The 21,784-nt window shown below is 42.7% G+C and overlaps 2 protein-coding genes across 3 annotated transcripts in view; one reads left to right on the top strand and one right to left on the bottom strand.

Annotated features, from left to right (window-relative positions):
- Positions 1-21,784, bottom strand: part of LOC6547364 — a 59,007-nt gene that overhangs the window by 21,554 nt on the left and 15,669 nt on the right. For both annotated transcript variants that reach the window (XM_026980767.1, XM_026980766.1), the window contains exon 2: positions 15,906-16,197. In XM_026980767.1, coding sequence (XP_026836568.1) covers positions 15,906-16,125 — 220 coding nt within the window. In that variant the 5' untranslated portion in view covers positions 16,126-16,197. The remainder of the gene's footprint in view (positions 1-15,905; positions 16,198-21,784) is intronic.
- LOC113564307 (mite allergen Eur m 3) lies at positions 291-1,482 on the top strand. The gene is made up of 3 exons (XM_026980768.1): positions 291-631; positions 687-963; positions 1,031-1,482. Exons 1-3 carry the CDS (start codon positions 390-392, stop codon positions 1,415-1,417), a joined length of 906 nt encoding a protein of 301 aa, XP_026836569.1. The 5' UTR covers positions 291-389; the 3' UTR covers positions 1,418-1,482.

Here is a 21,784-nt window from a genome sequence, read left to right as displayed (position 1 = left end):
AAGCGAAAAGGAGCAAAGTGGACCAGAGCACGGCTCAAAGTGGAAATGGAAACTTAAAGGACACAAAAAGGAAGTCAAGCCATAAAAACATTACCAGGAACCAACTTAAAGCGCCTCCAGGCGAGAGACCAAGCAAAAACAGCGCACTCAGCTGCCAGATGAACCGCAGCGAGGCGTACTTAATATGCACATAGAACAAAATCGTTGACATTTGCAGGTAATTGGTTTAAGATTTTGGGATTTAAATAGCAAAAAAATGGCAAAACATTAACTAATTCCGGATTGCTACATAAACATAATACCTTACTGGTATCAATCAACAAATTTTACTCAAATTCAAATGAAATCAGTTATCGCAGGCAACCTAATATTTTAGTTTCCCCTTGTATATGGCAAAAAAATTCCAATATGTAGCCATTTTAATAGCAGTGTGGGTTATCCTTAGTGGAGCCCATCGGATGAAGCGCTTGTCCCAGCCCGAATATCATGGAGAGGACACCCTCGAGTTGGCCAAGTACGTGGTGTCCATCCGATCGAGAACCCCCAACAAGTATTTTGGCGACAATCACTATTGCGGAGGAGGACTTCTATCCAACCAATGGGTGCTTACCGCCGCCCATTGTGTCATGGGGTAGGTTGTTGTCCCAGTAATGGATCTTCACTTAACTGGATCCCTGATCATTTAGACAGTCGAAGATCATGTACAAGCCTCGGTGGCTGCTGGTGGTGGCCGGATCTCCACATAGACTGCGATATGTACCCGGAAAATCGATCTGCTCGCCAGTGACAAGTCTGTACGTTCCAAATAACTTCACCATGCACAACACCTACAACATGGCTCTAATGAAACTGCAGGAGAAAATGCCCTTGAATCATCCACGTATCGGTTTCCTTCACCTGCCGAGTGAGGCACCGAAAATTGGCTTAAAACACACAGTCCTCGGCTGGGGAAGAATGTATTTTGTACGGCGTTTTACTGAAAATGCCGTGTATTTCCAGTGTTTTCTTTAATCGTTTTAACCATTTCCAGGGCGGCCCTTTGGCAGCGCACATATATCAATTGGATGTGATTCTCATGGATAACGTGTTGTGTAAGACGCATTTCCGGCACTACGGGGATGGAATGATGTGTGCTGGTAAAAATAATGGGACAGTGGAAGGGGATCCGTGCAGCGGCGACATCGGATCCCCATTACTAGCCGGAAAGGTGGTTGTCGGCATTGTCGCCTATCCGATTGGCTGCGGTTGCACCAAAGTTCCGTCTGTCTATACGGACGTGTTTAGCGGCATAAGGTGGATCAGGAAAACGGCATATGGCTTCGCCAGCATCAATGGGACGCGTCCAGCCATCATGTTCATACTGTGCTATGTAGCTCATGGCTGTCTAAATCGCAAAACGCTAAACTCCATCAAGTGATTTGAAAATTTTAAAGTTATTCAGGCGTAAAAATATACAACAGTGCAATCCTGTTCGAAAGCAAACACTTTGTATTTGAATTTTCGATCTAAGCTCCCAAATTAAACTGATAATAAAACCAGTAACACCTGGTTAGAAACCAGGGTAGCCCATGAGCAGGACTTGTGACATGGTAACTCAATGGGCACTACTCTTAATACTCTTAATAGGCACAAAGTGCGACTGAGAACCGCGGTCCTGTGCTTGTGGCTGTAATTGACGTCCACACTTCCTGCACCTAGAATGGCAATAAAGCACTAAAAACCTGTTTTTCCAGAGCTGTGAAACGTAAGTGGAAAATTCGATACTGGGCTGGCCGGAGTGAGTAAAATCGGTTGATGCGAGCGAGAATTGAATTTGGATGGGTGGGGAATCTGCTCTTCACCGGTTTCTTCATTCCGGAGCATGGCATTCATAATGGACCCAAATGGCAATGGATACACGAATTCAGCTTATGTTTCTTAGCAGGTAACAAAGGCCAGGCACCTGCTCCTCATTTAAGTAATGAATTTTGTGCATCTTGCTCTATTTCGCCTATTTTTTGTTTGTTTTTTTTCCGAAGGGCTCCGTAGGCAAATGCGTAATGACAACATTAATGCAAACGACTTCATTTAATTAAACGCCCTTTTTGGCCTGACAGCAAAGGAAACTGCGAGACTGGGAGGCTGGGAAACTGGGAAACTGAGAAAATGTGTAAGGCACCATCATCATTGCGACTCATTGGGACTCATTGCCAACATTTGCCCATCCGCATCCGCATCCCCCTACCAAAATGGGTAAGGATCTCGTCCTGGCACTCGTACTCAACGTTTGGTATGCATGAATGCGTATTAAGGTGTGATAGGGGGCGTGCCACTGCCTATGTAGTAGTGCGCACGTGCGTGTAAGCGATGCGATGTCGCATCTATATGAGTGTGCCTGTGTGTGTGGTTGTGCGCGTATGAATGTATATGTGGGCGTGGCCAGGTGAAACATCTGGCCCAAATATAGCAAATGGAGCAGATGTGCCAAGCTCGTCGCGCGAAGAAGCCAATTCAATTAACGGTCGCCGGTCCAAGCTGACAACGAAATAATCTCTCGAAATTGTGGAATTCCTGACGGCGGATATGGCAGATGGTCAAGCAAGCGACTTCTGACTTTGTCATCGAATAAGCCGCGATGGCTCTCCGCGTTTCAACCAGTTACTATAAAGATCGGTGTAGATTGATTTATACGTGTGGATGGCTAATCCAATTTCGAAAACAAGATAGAATGCTATTCTCGAGTTCCCCGACTATCAGGTACCCGTTACGTCTCTGTTATGTATCTAGAAGATCTAGGCGTTCGTAGACATGGCCAGTTCGACTCGGCTATTAATCCTGATCAAGACTTTATATATTTTATATGGTCGGAAACGCTTCCTTCTGCCTGTTCATACTATTCATGGAATATAGGAAACCCATTTACTCTACGAGTATCGAAAAATACAATATTTCTACATCGAAAAAATTACAATAAAAATTAAAAAAAAAGGATTTCTAAATTTGAATGCAGATTTGTAGAGAATTGCGCGAGAAATATTTAGAGGTATGCCACTTCAAAATCCGATGAAGATAAGTTGAGTTATGGAGTTTAGAACTTCAGCCTTAGGCCATTTTTTGGATTTCTACATCATACATCAAAAAAATTACAAAAAACTTAAAAAAAAAAAATTTCTAAATTTGAATGCAGATTTTTAGAGAATTACGCCAGAAACATTTAGAGGTATGCAACTTCAAAATCCGATTAAAATAAGTTGAGTTATGGAGTTTAGAAATTCAGCCTTGGGACATTTTTTCATTTTTTTGGATTTCTACAAATCATTACATCAGAAAAATTGAAAAAAAAATAAAAAAAAATAAATTTCTAAATTTGAATGCAGATTTTTAGAGAATTGCGCCAGAAACATTTAGAGGTATGCCACTTCAAAATCCGATTAAAATAAGTTGTGTTATGGAGTTTAGAAATTCAGCCTGAGGGCCTTTTTTCGATTTCTACAACATCATACATCAGAAAAATTGAAAAAAAAAATTAAAAAAAAATAAATTTCTAAATTTGAATGCAGATTTTTAGAGAATTGCGCCAGAAACATTTAGAGGTATGCCACTTCAAAATCCGATTAAAATAAGTTGTGTTATGGAGTTTAGAAATTCAGCCTGAGGGCCTTTTTTCGATTTCTACAACATCATACATCAGAAAAATTGAAAAAAAAAATTTAAAAAAAATAAATTTCTAAATTTGAATGCAGATTTTTAGAGAATTGCGCCAGAAACATTTAGAGGTATGCCACTTCAAAATCCGATTAAAATAAGTTGTGTTATGGAGTTTAGAAATTCAGCCTGAGGGCCTTTTTTCGATTTCTACAACATCATACATCAGAAAAATTGAAAAAAAATTAAAAAAAAAAAAATTTCTAAATTTGAATGCAGATTTTTAGAGAATTGCGCCAGAAACATTTAGAGGTATGCCACTTCAAAATCCGATTAAAATAAGTTGAGTTATGGAGTTTAGAAATTCAGCCTGAGGGCCTTTTTTCGATTTCTACAACATCATACATCAGAAAAATTGAAAAAAAAATTCAAAAAAAATAAATTTCTAAATTTGAATGCAGATTTTTAGAGAATTGCGCCAGAAACATTTAGAGGTATGCCACTTCAAAATCCGATTAAAATAAGTTGAGTTATGGAGTTTAGAAATTCAGCCTTGGGACATTTTTTCATTTTTTTGGATTACTACAACATCATACATCAGAAAAATTGAAAAAAAAAATCAAAAAAAAAAAATTTCTAAATTTGAATGCAGATTTTTAGAGAATTGCACCAGAAACATTTAGAGGTATGCCACTTCAAAATCCGATAAAAATAAGTTGAGTTATGGAGTTTAGAAATTCAGCCTTGGGACATTTTTTCATTTTTTTGGATTTCTACAACATCATACATCAGAAAAATTGAAAAAAAAATAAAAAAAAATAAATTTCTAAATTTGAATGCAGATTGTTAGAGAATTGCGCAAGAAACATTTAGAGGTATGCCACTTCAAAATCCGATTAAAATAAGTTGAGTTATGAAGTTTAGAAATTCAGCCTGAGGGCCTTTTTCGATTTCTACATCATACATCAGAAAAATTGAAAAAAAAATTCAAAAAAAATAAATTTCTAAATTTGAATGCAGATTTTTAGAGAATTGCGCCAGAAATATTTAGAGGTATGCCACTTCAAAATCCGATTAAAATAAGTTGAGTTATGGAGTTTAGAAATTCAGCCTGGGGACATTTTTTCATTTTTTTGGATTTCTACAAATCATTACATCAGAAAAATTGAAAAAAAATTCAAAAAAAATAAATTTCTAAATTTGAATGCAGATTTTTAGAGAATTGCGCCAGAAACATTTAGAGGTATGCCACTTCAAAATCCGATTAAAATAAGTTGAGTTATGGAGTTTAGAAATTCAGCCTTGGGAAATTTTTTCATTTTTTTGGATTTCTACAACATCATACATCAGAAAAATTGAAAAAAAATAAATTTCTAAATTTGAATGCAGATTTTTTAAGAATTGAGCCAAAATCCGATTAAGATAAATTGAGAAAAAAAAGTTAGAATGCTATAGTCGATTTCCCGACCATAATCTAACATTTTTAAAAATGTGGGTAGAGGGGGCGTGGAAAATAGTTTTTCTTCCTTCTGCCTTTTACATTATTTTCAACGAGTCTAGTATACCCTTTTACCCTTCGAGTAACGGGAATAAAAACCTCAGCTGCTTTTGGGTACTCTGACTATTTTGAAGGAACAATCCGTTCTGGGAACCGCGCTAAATATGCTTTAAATTTCGCACCGCTTTCAATGTATTTAAGTGACTCAACTCATTAGCAGTGGGCCAACGTGGATACCGCACAGCTGCTGCAACCGCAAAAGCAATAAAGGCGTTGGGCTGATGGGCGGTTCAGTGGGCCGGGGGGCGGCGGGGCGGAGGGCGTGGCTCAGGGGCCAAAGCCAAACTGTTCATTTGCATGCGCTGGCACTCATTACATTTACATTAAACTTTTAATATGCGCGGACATGAGGGCAAAAGGATGCGAGCACGAGAGGAGGAAAGTGTGCAAGTTCGGGCGGTGCGAATTTCCAGTACAAGTGAATATGTGTGTGAGTGTGTGTGAGTGTGCAATGCGGGTGCAAGAGTGAAATCGAGTGACACGCGATGGCGGCTGCCCGCATCCGAATATCTTTATTTCCCAGGGAATATGCAGTTAATTACATTTTGGCCAGCTGCACAATCGGCTCAGCATATTTTTGGCCTGATCCCGATCCCGCGATTGGGGGCCATTAGTGCACCGCTGAGCGGTGGCTAAGCCAGCTGAAAAGCGACTGTGCATCGCGGTTCCATTGACATTGTCCCAGGACATCGGCATGAATAGGAGATGAGCTCCTGCGCTCGCTTGTAGCTCGTCCCACTTGGCGTATACTTGATACACGGCGAGAACTGGCACTGGATCATGATATCTGGCCAGGAAGCAAAGTTATTGCAACCAGATGTTCTACTGGCCAAATTCCATATCATCTAACATTTAGATGTAGACAATTGAAAAATAATACCAAAGTTACTCATATATTTTTCAAGAAAAAATACATTAGTATTTCTTTGGTTCGTTTGGCTCAGTGTTCGCGTGTTTAGCATGGCAAAAATCCAAGAGGGAATGGTGGTCACCCTACATGTGTGTGTGTGTGTGTGTTAGTCTGCTTGTACTCGAGTGTAAGTGCATTTCGTTATGAGCTTAGCAGTCTTATAAATGTTTGCGTATTTGTTTGCCTCGACGACGTTGCTATTTACTTGATGTGACCTCTGCTGTGCTCAGCTTGTCCGCACGGAATCTCTTCGCTAAGCAACTGCTAGTGCATCTGTGTGTGAATCTGTATCTGTATCTGTATCTGAATCTGCGAATGTATCTGCATCTGCTGTATGTGTGTGTGCTGGGGTTAAGACAGCGCTCACAGCACATAAATATCTAAAGGATTCTTGAGTAACTTCTCTAATGGATTTGGGTTAAAAATATACACAAGGGCACATGGAGGGCAAACATTTACACACGCAAATGCACACAAAAGAATGCTCTGGTTGTGTGTGTGTTAAAGATTTACAAATTAGTTTAATTTAAATTAGAGTGCGAGCACTTAGCAGTCCGTTGCGAGTAAAATGTCAACTGCACACTGCACATTATAACTCAGCTAAATGGAAATTTCGTACTATTTGTTTAGCAGAAGTTCTGAAGTTCAGTCCGCTTTGTGAAATATTCAGAAATCAGCTCGATGCCCGCAGGCTTCACTCGCAAGCATCAAGAAGAGTGAGCAAATTGAAATTGCGATGGTAATTATTTAGGTCTCGCTTCTCTCTGACAGGACAATGCGGCATATTAAACGATTTCAAGCTGAATTTATATTTATATGTGTATCCATATGCGCATGCATGCCATTAAGCTGTCCAGGGGCCGTTGTCCTGCTCCATGTTACATGTTCCATGTCCTGTGACCGTGTCCCCGTAATGGGGCGAAAGTAATAAGCGTGGGCCAACAGGGCCAAAGCGAAAACTGAGGGGACCAGCTTATTGTTTACGACGTGCTTAGTGGCAAACTCGGCTTTGATAATGAAACGTTGGCAGGCAACACGCGCAGGCAGTTAACGGCAATTGCGACAAATGCCAAAAGCAGACAACGACGGGCCAACAGCCCGGCTCAGCTCGGCACATGGCCTGTAATTTTGGCCACAAAGTTGGTTGCATATACGAGTACGTATATATATGTACACTTGGCAAAACAAGTAGATCAAGCTATCGATTAAAGGAAAGTGGCTACACAAAATTACCCATTGTACGCATTTTTCTCCTTTAAATCATTTTTTTGCTTTGCATACTCACAGATCTTATTACTAGTCTTTCTTTAACACTTGTGCTGAGCTTATTTTTCTCCAGTGTAGACCAAACAAGGATGTGTGTAATGTAAGACAAGACAGTCGCACGTGATGTGATTAGGACAAAGCCGCACACACAAACACTCTGAAATGGGCGGGGAAAACTTTGAGCTTAGATTTTAATTTTTGCCAGCGATAAAACAGAAGCCAATGGGCCAATTTGCGCCAACTAGGCGTATGCGTAATGTGCATCAACAAATTTATTCCTCCTCCTGCCCCCGTGCGTATGCAATGAACATTTTCCCCAGCCGATTATGCAAATGCAGGGGATGCAGGGGGAGTCGAAATGGGCCAGATTCAATTTGGACTCCAGCAACGGCATAATTGCTACTATCCGTAGAAATATGTGCGGGAAACTCAGTCCGAGAAATACGTTTGACACCCGGGCACTTTTGGACTCGTGCTCTGCCCGCAATACCTCAATTAGCTCCACTTTTGCACCACCAGATGGCGCAGCTCTTTCTCTTCCACCGCAGCCACAAATCAATAATTCACCGAAATGCAGCCGTTAAGGTTTCCATCGTTTCTTAACAGAGTGGCTGCTGTTTGCGGTGTGGGGGAAAATCACTTGGGAAAAATGGGGAAAGCGACTGACATTTTCTTGGTTTTTCACACGAACCGACGTTGCACTCAAAGATGTCGGGCTCGCAGAATTCGCTTTAAAAACTATTTTAAAAAAGTAGCTTTCCAAGAGCTAAAGTTGTGTAACTTAAGCGGGTTGTGTTGCACCCGTATATAAAATAGTTCAATATTTGTATTTTGCAAGAAGTTTTTATAGCTGTATTGTTTACGAAGTGAAGTGAAGTCAAAATTAAAATTTCCGACATAACCCAACTGCAGTTAAAAGCTGTTCTGCTCATAACTTAATGAATCTTAAGAACTTGTTCATATGTATTTCTTGTTGGTCGTAAAACTTGGGATCCCAAAATATTAGCCTTGTGTATTTTGAGTTGGCACAGAATCTCGATATGCTTGCTAGAAACTTTGCTAGGCAAATCCTACCTTCCCGATCCCATATTTTTTCAGAAAATTTGCAAACACAGTTGTTATGCTGTTGTTACGGCTACTATTATTACTGCTGCATAAGCAGTGCACATTGCACATGGAATATTGCACATTGAACATCGAACATTGAACATTGAACGTTGCATGAGCCCTGGCGTTGTAGTCATTTGCCTTCAGCATGCCGCAAATAGTTTTGCAATCCCCTTGAAGGCGGTGCTACTGCTCGTACTTCATTGTTTCGACAGTTCTGGGCGTTTATGCCAAAAATGTTTTGGCTCTCAGCCACGCTCTGATTACCAACTGTGTTTGCCAGTGTCTGTGCAGCCTGGCACCCAGGATATGAATGCGTGTGTGTGTGTGTGCTCTGCAAGTCAAATTAAGCTAAAACCGCTTAAAGTTGCAATTTCCGACACAGCATCTTGGCTGGAGGATATGAGCATTCCGTGCAACAACAGATCCTGCAACTATAATTAAAACTTTTGCCAAGCAAACAGGCGGCCGCAAATGTAGAGTCAGTGCATCAACAGAAAAATATCTCGTAGAATGTGTGATGTTTTTATGTTTTTGCTTTGCCTTCACTTAGCATAGCATATGTTACAGATATATATGTGGACTTTCCTATACTCTATACACTATGCTAAACGCATTTTTTAACGTGTTGGTGTAAATTGGCTCCCTAGAGAACCCTTGCCTAAGTGAATTTCGTGCAATAATCGTGTTAAGGATCCTGTGAGCCATTCGTGGAAATGTTAATTGATTGAAATGCACATCCAACACCTTAGGCTCTGGCCCCTGACCTTGCTGACCCCTTTCGTGGGCGGTGTTTTAGGGCGGAGGGGAGGGGTTGGCAGTGCAGGAACCACTTCCTAGCCGAGCCGAAAGTTAAATTAATTTCTGTCGACAGAGCATCTCCAGTGAGTGGTGCAAAAACTTTCAAATGAATTACACATTCTAAGCACGCGGCTTTTTGAGGGGGGCTTTTGGTCGGCGGGGGGGCGTGGCAAGTATTTGCTTAGCACTTTTCTTGTTGTTGTTGCCCGGCATAATTGTATTTGCTTTGGGCCACCACTCTCGTCTGGGCTATCTCCGTCTCACTCCAGGTTGCCCCTTTTTTTGAGTTCATACTCGTACTACGAGTTTATATACACGCTGTGTGTTTGCCGGGTGCAAAAGTTTATTTTCGACTTTTTCATCTCTTTTTCTACTGTTTTGGTTTGTTTTTTAACTGTTAAATTGTTAAAAAATTACAAATAAATTGAATGAACATCGTCGCTGGCTGCGGCAAAAGGACAACACAGTTTCCGAGGGAGAGGACAACAATTACATTGTATTGACTTTTCAATTTCATTTTGCGGCAACTTTTTAAAGTGGTCGATTGAAGGACGAAAGGAAAGGGGAAAAGCCGGTTGGGGAGTGGGTGGTGGGTGCTGGGTGGTAGCTTTAGCCAGGGAAATTGTTCCAAATTTTGTTTTTTTTTGGTCGCATGTTTGCTTTGACTCGAGTTGTTGGTGTTGTTGCAGCAGTGCTGCCGTCATTATGCCATTAAGTCCTAAAACGAAACCTATTTGGGTCACATGGAAGAGCTCCAAGCGCCATGCTCCTTGCTCCGAGTCCTGCGTCCTGCGTCCCGCATCCTGAGTCCTGAGCCTGTGCATTAATGGCCAGCAGGACGAGACAGTGTGATGGGGCGACGGGGCCACAGGACAATGCGCAAAAAGCTTAACGAACGTATAATAAGGGCAGAAGCCGGAGCACAGAAGTGCCAGCACTCGGAGCAGAGTCCTGCCGAGCTATTCTCCCCACAAAGGATATCAAATTTAAGTGCACACACATCAGAGGATGGCTGCGAATGTTATCAATCAATAGTAGCCCCTCGCCGCAATACTTTATGTTTCTTCATGTTTCAATTTCCCCCAAGTGTTCAGTCTGACCTAATCGCATTGAATTTAATGTCAAGCAATTTCCGCTCCAGCTTGGCTGGCATATTGGCTTATAAAGAAATTCCATTTCAAAAGGATCATCAAAATACTTTGAACATTTTATTGTTCAATTCGCAGGCAGACAACATAAAAACCGACTTCATTTGCTGATTTTCATTTCATAATTTTCTCGAGTGCAACTTTCCCTCGACTTTGGTGGCTCTTAAGTAAGATGGCAGCAGTTCATTTGGCTGGCAACTGGTTTATGGCCATAATCGTTGACCGGTAAACGTGAAAATCATATCATGCAAAGCTGCGTTTGGGTCAGTTAGGATGGGTCAGTCACGCTTTCCATTGGCATGGCACAAATTCAACTGATTGGCAGCAGAAATGCAATTAGGCTGCAGTTCGGCCAAGAAGTTCTTCTTCCATTTCTATGGCCAAATTCAGCTTTAAGGCACTACGTGATCAAAATGGTCACGATTCGGCATCTTCCTCAGCCACTTAGTTTTTGTTATGCTGTTGGCTCTTAAATTGCGCTTATCGCATTGTAAAAAGGCAAATTTTGCCGCAGACCAAAAGCGCCAAAAAAACAAAAATTCTAGCGAGAGCCAAGTATAAAATAGTAATCCGCTTAGTTGGCCAGCAAAATGTCTCGTGTCGAGCTGCTCGCTGCCAGCTGGCAAAACTTAATTTGCTGCAGCGCGACCGTTGTGGTAATTACCACATAAATTCAGCAGCAAATTGCTTCTTTAAAAAAAGTTTGCCACAGCCTCAAGCTGTGGGGGGTATGTCGTATTTGCACTCAGCGCAAAAAGGATCTAAGGACGTAGAGAAATTGGATTTGTTAGGCATATTATATATGCACATTTATAAAATCAGTGACTAAATGTATGCAAAACTACTTTATTAAACCGGATATTCGAAGGAGCACATTGCTCATGGGGAAAGTTTAGATATTATCAAATAAAGCACAAAACTGGTTCTTAAATATTCTTCCCTGTGCATTGACACAGTGCTGACTAAGAGCAGCAAAAAGCATATTTGGCGTAAAGGTCAAACATTAAAGAGATTTCTGGCTTGGCTCCTTGCAGCGCATTCTGTCCCTAATTCAGCTTTTGGCCCAGTCGCCTCCTCCTCCGCCTCCGTCGCCTCCCCCTCCGTATCCGCTTCTGTCTGCGGTCACTGGCGCTGTTAATCCCGGCAAGTTAATCCTGCCAACTGGCCGACATACCAACATACCGACATACGACCAAGTCGGGACAGACCGAGCTGACCGAATTATCATCGCTGCTGTGGAGTTGGCAAAAACATGAGCAGAGCTGCCGCAGGCTTAGGAAACCCGATAGGGGGAGTTGCGGTTGAAAAATAATAGGTTTATGCTCAGCGAGACGGCGGAGGGGAGGTGATTGATATGCCCGACATGTCGCCGCATGATCTCTGTTCCTGCAACTCGGTTTACACTCGGCCCTCAGTCCACCGCCCACAACTCCCGCCCCTGAACTCCGCCCTCTTGACCAGAATCGAATTCATGGCCCAAAGTGCTTAATGTTTGATGTCTGCCACTCTGCGTGTGTCAGGGTTTGCATGTGTGTGGTCGGTCTAACACTTTCATTTGCATCCAAAAGGACTTGGAACCAAAGTTCCAGGCACTTTTACATTGAGAAAGTAAGGGCAACTGTGCGTATGCGTGATATCGTTACACAGAAGAATAATCATACGCACTGTGGTACAGTAAGCTTAATATGATTGTAGATTATATATCTTTTATACAGTTTACAAAAAATAGATAACATTTAATCACTGCAGCAGCACAAACTCTGTCCCAAATGGCTAGGCACTCAACTTAAGTCGCACACGCTCCCAGCTGCAGATCATTTACATATCTTCTTATCTGACCATTTCTAATGCCCTTTGTCTGCGTCATGACCACTCAAAGGACTTGAAAATAAGGAGGAGGCGGGCACAAGCGAGTCACAAGAAGAGCCCTGCTCAATGGCCCTAGAAATGTGCAAAGAGCAAAGCGCTTGACTATTTTTTTAAAGTTTTTTGTTTGTTTATTTTTGCTTCTTTTAATGCGGCACTTTAGTTGATAAGTCAACCATTTCAGATGAGCGAAAGGGAGACAAAAGTGGGTGTCCACCGCCGGACTGGACTCCAGCGCCACTCCGGTGACACCTGGCCGGATGCCAACTAATGCCGGCCATGCCCCTCCAGCTGAAGCTGCTAAAGCTGCTGGAGCTACTCCACCTGCATTTGTAATTGCATTACAGACTTTAGCATTGGCGACGACCTTTAAGCCCACTCCCTCCGCCTTGCCTTTCGTTCCGTTCCGTTTCGTTTCGTTCAAAGCAAATCCCCTTTTGTGAGAGCGCCTGTGTGGCAACTTTAAGTGGCCCTTTGTGCTGCACGCAGTCTCCGCTGCTAAAGTTATCCGCGGCACTTCGCGGCAACAATGTGGACAGCCCAACGCGGCGTATACGCAACGTGGCTGATGGCACACCCTCGCAGATGGCAATTAAAATGTCAAGCCCTGCAACACTGTGGCGTCCTGAAGTGCCGGCAACTATTTCTGCATTCTCTGTGTTGCCGAATTCGAGGCACACTCCACAGCCAGGTGAATACTCCTAGCTATCTATATGGCCCTTTCCATGTCGTGTCTTTGGCCATCACTTCGTTTCTCAGCATGGTAATTGGTAAGCTAATACGCTTATTGTAATCGAAACGTGCCCATCCTCTAGTAAATTGCTTTTATAATTGAAATACTCGTATTACATATGGTCAGCAGCTACAGCTCAGCTCGGCGAAAGAAGGACTACACTGGGAAAAGTGGATAGGCTTATGTGCTAATGGATTTTGATTATAAGCAACATTATGCCATATTATTTATTACAAAAGTGGAGGAAATATTTTGAATGAACACATTAAAGGCAAAGTGTCCGATAAATTTCCAGTGCACAGCAAAATAGCTGAAGATAAATCGCTTGGCCGGCAGCAAATTCCTTACAGCCAAAGACGGCTTAGAAGACAAAGAAGAAGTTGCAGCCAGGGGAGCAGCCAAAGGATTAGTGGGGGGAGTGGGCGGAGGAGGCTACTGGAGAAGGACGCATAAATTCTAATTAAAATTTGTGTGCCAGGTGGTAAATAAAACTAATTATACATGCGCAATTTTCCCTGGTGCAAGTGCGAAAGTGAGAGGGTGAGAGGGTGAGACGGTGAGAGGCTGAGAGTGTGGAAAGCCTTTAAAATTGTCGTATGCCCGCTCTCGCTCGCTCCCAAAGGTGAACTCTGCGTTGGCAAATGGAAAAAGTTTTGCTGCAACTCAACTACGTCTGGCTGTGAAGTCTTTTTTTGGGTTTGAGTTTGGGCTAAAAGCAAAAATCCAACGAAATAAAATGGAAAGAAAAACGAACCGAGAAAGTTTTGCAAAAAACTTGGACGGGCGAGAGGAGGGGAGCTGGAAAAATTGAGGGGTGGCAAATCAATGATGCAGCTGCCATAAGACCCTCTAAGCTCAATTATTGCAGGATACAAAACAAGAGACAAAAGAGAAACAGCAGGAGAGACAAAGAGCCGTGGAAGTCCGGCCACTGTTGAAGGCTATATCCTTTGGCTTTTCCAGTTAAACGTGACTCGAACAATGGCATTCCTCGGCAAGAAATCAAAAATACCCGCACACACACAGCGCCCCAGATGGAGTTGGGTACGAGAAAACGTTTTATCTGGCCATCTAATGGATATATAAATGGTATTCAGGTCCATTGATCGATTTGCCCACAAAAGTAGGCAACGAAATTGTTCGGGCAAATTCAATTTTGCCAGCTTTTAAGAGCTGCGCATATCGATTTAAGCGAGTGGCATATAGCTCAAATTTATGCTGTGGATTTATTTACTTGCTTCCCATTTTATGCCGAATTTTGTGTGTAAGTCAAATTTAATTTACTGATGCCATGGTCCCGAAACTTTGATCAAAGCTGTGCCGAAAATTGCCTTTGTCACACACAAAAATACTCGTATATGTATGTGTAAAATCGAGGGGCTGCTAGGAGCAACGTACTAAAAATTGTCGAAAGCATTCGGGACTGTGGAAAAATATGGCAAAAGTTGCAAACGAACTTTTTGCCCATGTCTCGTACGCTACGGTTGGATCTATCTACATAGAGTACTATGTACTTCTGTTGCTCTGTTTTTCTGTTTTTTTTCAGCCCCGCTCCATGAAGGCGTTAAAGCGTGGGCAGACATTAAAGCCAAGTCTTTGCCATGAACGAGGCGATAAATGTCGATTACAGTTCTGGCCAATAAACAAGGGAACTTCCACTAAATTCCCGATGTGCTGCACAACATAGGGCCATTAAATGCATGGCGAATACAGTACCAAGTAGGCGAGCCAAAGTTTCATTGCTGACAAATTGAAGGCAGTTTGCTAATGTCGTGGGAAATGCGATGCGACAGCCAAACAACCGAACAGGATCGGCCGAAATAAATCTAAGCTGCGACTCCTGGGTTTCTGTGCTCTGTGCCCTGTGTTCTGTGTCCGTAACGAGCCAAAGTGGCCCAAATGCGGATTTATGCCCCGCTCAATGATAAATTGAATTTCACTCAAAATTAACTGTAAGCCAGGACGAGGAACGTGCTGCCAGCAGGGAAACACGCTGCCACATATGCGCCCTATAAAATGTGACAAGAAAACTAACGAAGGACTCGGCGCTCATGTGGCTATGGCTAAAACAACACACAACCGCAGTCTTTGCTCCACTCCACTCCGAATGAAATTAGGCCAAAAACCCAGGCAGCCACTTGGCTTGACAATTGCCTAAGCATATTTGTCATTTGATTGATTTATTCCGCAGGGCCAACAACAGCTGCCATTGGGTTGGCCAAGATTGTCTCTTATTTGTTTGTTTTGCCCTCGCCCCTCGCGACCTGCCCTTCTGCTAAGGCGCTTTTCTCGAATCAAATCTCCATCGCTTTCATTAGGCGCCAGATTTCCATATTTTATCACGCTCGCTTGTTGGCCTTCCTAGATCTCGAGTAAAAACGATTTTTGCACATTCTATGAAGGGTATTGGGGGGGGTTCTATCATAACACCCTCAAAGACCTATGCTTTCTAAGAATAAGCGCAATATAAAAATTGGTAGCAACTGACAACACCAACTACTAATTCACTAATCACAAACAAATGCATTGCTTCGATTCAGACAGATTTGAATGTTTCTTATCATTATACAACTATTGGAATGAGCTTCCTTAAGATATAAGGAAGGAATTTGCATAATCTGCATTTAAAGATCCGATTCAGTAGCTACTATTTTGGTTTGCCCCCAGTGTGAGTTACATAAATGGAACACTTCTAACGGCATGCAAGGCGGGTTCATTAGGGTTTTCACAAAGGTCACAGTAGTGTTGCAGGTGGTGGGGTGGTTGGTAATTGGTGGTGGGTCTACATTTGGTGACTTTCAGGTGCTAGATTCTCGCATTTGGAGGCCATATAGTTGTACACGTGGATGTTGGGTAGTGGATAGTTCTGGGGTTGGGGTGGGTGGCACTCACCTGTTGAGTAGCGCGGCAAGGGCGCGTCGCCGGTGGCAAGGCAGCCGCCATAGGAGAAGTGGTGACTGCTGGATCCTGTGCCCGAGACCACGGCTATTTCATCCAGCTCATGGCCGGGCGAGGTGCCGGCGGATACCAGGCGGGTGGAGGAGGTCGCCGAGTTTCCCTGCGAGTTCTTGCGTCCACGTAGCGAGAGCACCAGCCTTTTGGCTGTGGACATACCAACGATTGTCGTCGCCTGGCCGCCGATCCTTCTGCTCCCAGCACCCAGTGTCCTCCGCTCTGACCACTCCTGCAATGGAAGGCGGAGAATGGCGAATGGTGAATGGTGAATGGCAAATGGTGACTCGTAAATGGCGAATGGAAATACGAAACTTTTTCAATATTCCCATGGCGCTTGGGCGCTTGGGCGCCTCGGCTCGCCGTGGCTGCCTTCGCTATTTATTTCGTTAATAATTTAGAACAGAGCTTCAAAAGATATGATAATTTGTGCACAGCGAGATGGAGGGATGTGCTTGGAAGAGTGCCTGGAATTTTCATTTTCATTTTCATGCTTTGCCAGCTCAAGACATCGACGCAGACGGAGGGCTTCTTAAATTATGCAAATGCTTGCAATCAAGGCTACAGAAATGCCACAGAACAACACACAAAAAAGCTGAGCTGCGAAAAAGAACATCGCACAAAATGATTGCGACATGGAAAATATGAATGAAGACATTAGCATATCAAGGGTATAGGGTAATGTCCGTACGATTAATGGCTTAAGCATGAAACTAAAATCCCTTGAAAGGAGCGTTTAGCATTGATTTAAACGCCAATCAATCTGTTCGATGGAAGATAATTTAATTAGTCTACTCAATTCCGTCTCAGGAATATTATGTTATAGCTGCAATACGAGTATACTGAAAGCAAAGCCTACGCTTATGTTCTGATATTCATTTGAGTCTTAGCTAATGAATCCTTTTGAATATGTCAGAGCAGTCGACTCACTTAAAGCATTGACATTGACAGTTTGGCGTATTATAGAATTCAAAAAGAGGCTGAAATAAGAAGGGGAAACCGAATGATAGACATGAACACAGGCGCACGCAAAACCCCAATGCATACACACCAAAAACCAAAAAGGAGACCCTCGTTTCCTTTTCCTTATCATTTTAATATTTAATAAGCAATGCGCAGAAGGGGAGTGCGAGAAGCCCCAATGAAATGGGGGCAACTCGTCTCAGCAGCGACTCTAAATATTCAGTTGAGTGTAAACTTGATAAGTTGTCTCTCTGGCAAACGTGGGGCATATGTTGGCTTCGCAGGGAGTCCTTTCGCCGAGGAATGGGTAATGCACATTATTCTATGCCGATAATATTTACATATTATGCCACTTTAAATGCTCGCGCTGGCTTTAAACTCTTTTCGTAAATGCCTTTTGACTGGGCGTATACGTAATGCCACACACACAGCCACACACAGACACCCTCTGAAAAAAGAGCACAGTTACACACATTGAACTTCCCTTTTTGGATACGTGACGAATAACAAATTTGTGGGATTTTGCAGCATTTTGATTGAATGTTGTCGTCGCTGCGGGAAACGCCGAGGAAATTGGTATGGAAAGGCGAACGAGATCCAAATACAAATATGATTTATGAGCCGCAGTCTGCAAGCCAATCGTATCGTGTATGTGGGGCGGACTAACTGCAGATGTTGCACAAACACAAACGCAAAGGGAAAAATCGGCTAAGAACTTACGCTCGACTTAGTCCACATCCGGCTCCACTGCTCCAAGCTCATGATTATGGAAAGGCGATCAAAATTACGGCGCACACCAAGGATCGGGTACGATGATATTTAGACAGTACTTGATGCCATGCTCCCAGCGGAAATTCGTTTACAAGAAAGCTGAGTAGGTATTAATATAAAATTTAACGAGATACTCGTATCTTACCCATGATTATGCAAAGGTAACTAGAATGGCATTGTGCAAAACTTCCAGGCACCTATACTAGTACAGTGTTCTATTTTTCTTGGTCGAAGCCCGAAAGGCAATCAACCCACGTAGACATGAAAATTGCCTGGGAAACCCGAACTCACAACTTTCAAATCCCAGAAAGGGAGACAATCTTATGACAGCGAGTATAAACTAAGGAAAGCGGGGGAAAAGCTGCTGGCTGGGGCAATTGTTTGCATTGTGCAAGTGTCAACAGCATTTGCAATTCCGTTGCAATTTTTAGCATCTTTTCGAGCTTTGCCTGCAAAGTAACCAAAAAATGCGGAGTAAAAATTGCACTTTGCCCCGTTTTGCAGCGCCGCCGAAAAATAGAAATTTCGTTTGCTGTGAAAATATGGTAATTTGCAGCAATCGAAGGTGGAAAACAATTTTCATATCATTCTCGATTCGCTGAGTCTCACTGGATTTGAAGCCAATACTGACTTTTACAATTGCATATTGCAATGCATATAGACTTTATGAATATAATACGTGTATGCATGTGAGCAAATACAATTGAAAATGCATATATGCACAAATAGGAATCCAATTTTCGTGTCAACATTTTTTTTGCCAAAGCTGACAGCATTTAATGGCCTTTGTGCCATTTCAGCAGCATCAGCTGAAAATAACTAGCTTTTGTTTTCAGCTAATTAATGCAATCCCTTTGAAATAATTGCCAAGAACCAGATCCCACTGGCACCCCGTCCATTTGTCCAGATCACATTGCAAAAGACAGACAGCTTTGTGCATAAAAAATGAGCCACCATCCATCTCGCACTCGTCCAAAAACATTTGCAGGATTAAGCGGAGAAGCGGCGAAAAAAGGCTACTAATTAGAGGCAAGAATCGCGATTCTGTGCCAACACAAAGAGGAAATTACTCTAGGAAAAATGGCAGCCGCAGAAAAAGAAGCTGATGGTCCAAGTGATTATACCCCCGGCAAGGGCGTATTCCATCTGATTAAGCCAAGTGCGCATTTGTCACACGAATGTGACAGCATCGAGGACGATGGGACCGAAAGGATGAAAAGGACGAAAAGGACGAACTGGACGAACAGGATGATGCGGGTGATGTGACGGTAGCGCTGACAAGTTGCCATGGTCAAGTTGATGGAACACGATCTCTCCTCGCAAAACGCTGACCACAATTGGCGGCCCTAATTGCTCGCTGCCATGGGAAACATGGGAAACATTGGAAAACACAGATGCTAACCCATCCGAATTGAGGAAACTTCATTCCTGACTTGGGCGCTAATTAAATAAGGTGAGGCAAACTTGAGTGCTGAATGCATTGGCTATACATTTCCTGACCAGTTATGAATCCTGTCAACTGTTACAGTGTCCTTTTTAAAAAATATATATATTTCTTAGCGCACAATATAGTTAAGCTTTTCCAAAATGTGATAGTTACTTTAGAACTAGCCATATATCGCTTAATATCGTTAAATATCGTTTGTTTACCATGCACTTGATGCATTTTATAAGCCCAATTAAAACGCAATGCACACAGCTAGCCATATTGCCGTATTCGGCTAATTCGATACCAGATAAGCAAAATAATCGGAGAACTTTCTGTTTTACATTTCCAAATTGGCCGAAATCAAAACAAGTCAAGCGACAACACGCGAGTTTCAAAATTGAGGTTAAACAAAGTTGAAAATCGCATTTAATGCATAAGTAAATACCGCTTGCCAATAATACTCCATTTGCATTGGGCTAGATGTCTGGGCCATCGATATACCACCAATATCGATGCCACCCCTTTTGTGCAATTATTTTAGCCCGGTTTCAGACTCGTTGCCGCATTTTCCATGCAAATTAATGCAGCTGCATGCGATGCTGCTCCTCTGCCAGAAAAGCAGAAAAACATAAAAGCAGAAAAGCAACGCAATCGGCGCTTTCACTGGGTTATTCTTTTATTTTTATGTGCGTATTATTATTGCACGTTAAGCTTTTATCAATTATAATTTTTTTTACCCCCGTTGCTGTGCGCTGCATTTTATTGTTGCAATTATCGCCCCACGACCTTTGTTGCCGCATATGTATAATTGAGCAATTTAATTCGGAATTTAGCGCTTTTTGAAATGGGTATAATGTGGCTTAATTTTGTTTTCTCGCTCGCCTTTCGTTGCGTGGCCGCCCAAATATTTAATTATAGACTAGCTTTTGGTATTTTTGTAATTCTATTACTACAACATTTTGCTTGCAGCCCCGTTTGCGTAACTTTTGCAACTCCGTTAACCCTTGTGGCTTTGGGCCATCCACGGAGCCACCTTCTCTTTGCGGATGCAGCGGATCATACCCTGCATCTTTGTAGCCGGCAAACGTGGTGCACGAACTGCAATTTATAACTGCACATACGTGAGCAGTAAGCCAGTGGCACCACCCCACTTCGCTCCTTTGAGCTGATTCATCGTGCAACATATCTGGCTACTTGTTACCTGAGGGAGGTACTGTAAAATCGTAATAGCGATCAAATCCGTAAATAAAAATCAAGTGTTATGAAATTTATTTTAACACGAAGTCTTTGATTAGCCGCATTGCCGCATTTTTTGTACTAACCACGTAAAAGACAAGACTCTTGTACCGCAATAGTTTGCTTGCCATCTCCGTTGCACGAGTATACCCTGTGGCATGAAAACATTTTGTTACTCGTGCAGCTGCCATCGCCATTGTGCAAGGTGCCCACATCCACATTCACATCCACTTTCACATCGACATCCATATCCCCATCCCCATCCACATCCACATCCATATCCACATCCAGTGTTCTGCCCGATCGCCCCTCGCAGTTTTATCCAACCCTTTGGGCCCAGGCCAACACTGATGGCGGATGGCGCTACAGTTTTTGTGAGTCGACAGAGCGCAAATAAACAAAAGGGTCGCGGCGCTTCGTGCGAAAAGCGAAAAATAAAAGGGGAAAACTAAATGAAAATGAAAAACAACTTGGTGCAAAGAAAGGGAACTGAAATGCCTGGCTTGTGTGCGGCTCCACATTCAGTTGCAGTTGCAGCTTCAGCTAAAGCTACTGCTTCAGAGGCAGTTATTGTTGCACGCTGAGAAAAAACTGGTCGTGTTTCGCTTGTCGCCTTTGATTGAACAGCATGGGATGGTATTAAAGTGAACGTATTTTAATCCATTTAGTTCGTTCGCATAAGGATTGCCCACCTATTTTCGCAGTGTATCTGCTGTTGTAGCTTTTGTTGCACTGGAGTCCTGCAACAAATTTGCTGGCGCAGCAGGCGAAAATATGTGCCAGCACAGCAGCCACGAAGGAGTACAAAGCGATGCGAAGGCGACGTGGGGCGCAGTCGGAAGAGAAGAGATTGTGGAAGGATATTTCACTTTATTGGCAAAGTCGAAGATGGAATGCGCTTGTAGTTGCAAATGGGGATGCAGGATGCAGGATGCAGCAGGAGGCAAGGTGACAGCGACAAGTTATTGCCAAGGCGGTATGCAACTTGGGCCGGTATCGTGGTTTATCGCCAACGAAACACAGAACTTATCCTGGCCAAAAGCATCCTTGTCATATACATATGCACCGAAAGTTAAGGCAGCAAGTATGCTCCGGCAGCCACACATATGCGATAGTATCACAATTAATTATGCGTCCTGGCCACAATTGATATTCTGCCAAAATAGGATTGGTAAAATCGATATTCTGCCAAAATAGGATTGGTAAAATCGATATGCTATGATCTATGAACATGGGCTGAGCTGAATTATTTGCCACACACCGATTAAAATATATGATGAATAGGAAGCAGGCAAGCTTGTTAGTTAGATAACGCTTTAGAGGCATAAACTGAAATGATCACTGCTTTTTTGGCCAGAACTATAAGCGTGGCATTTGGCACTGCAAAAGCGCCAGCCATACACATACATCAGCTTCCCGT

Source organism: Drosophila erecta, unplaced genomic scaffold (assembly GCF_003286155.1).
Source record: "Drosophila erecta strain 14021-0224.00,06,07 unplaced genomic scaffold, DereRS2 tig00000092-arrow-pilon, whole genome shotgun sequence".
NCBI classification, from domain to species: Eukaryota; Metazoa; Arthropoda; class Insecta; order Diptera; family Drosophilidae; genus Drosophila; species Drosophila erecta.
The sequence above is the reverse complement of the archived record's forward strand: the minus strand, read 5'-3'. Positions and strand labels throughout refer to the sequence as shown.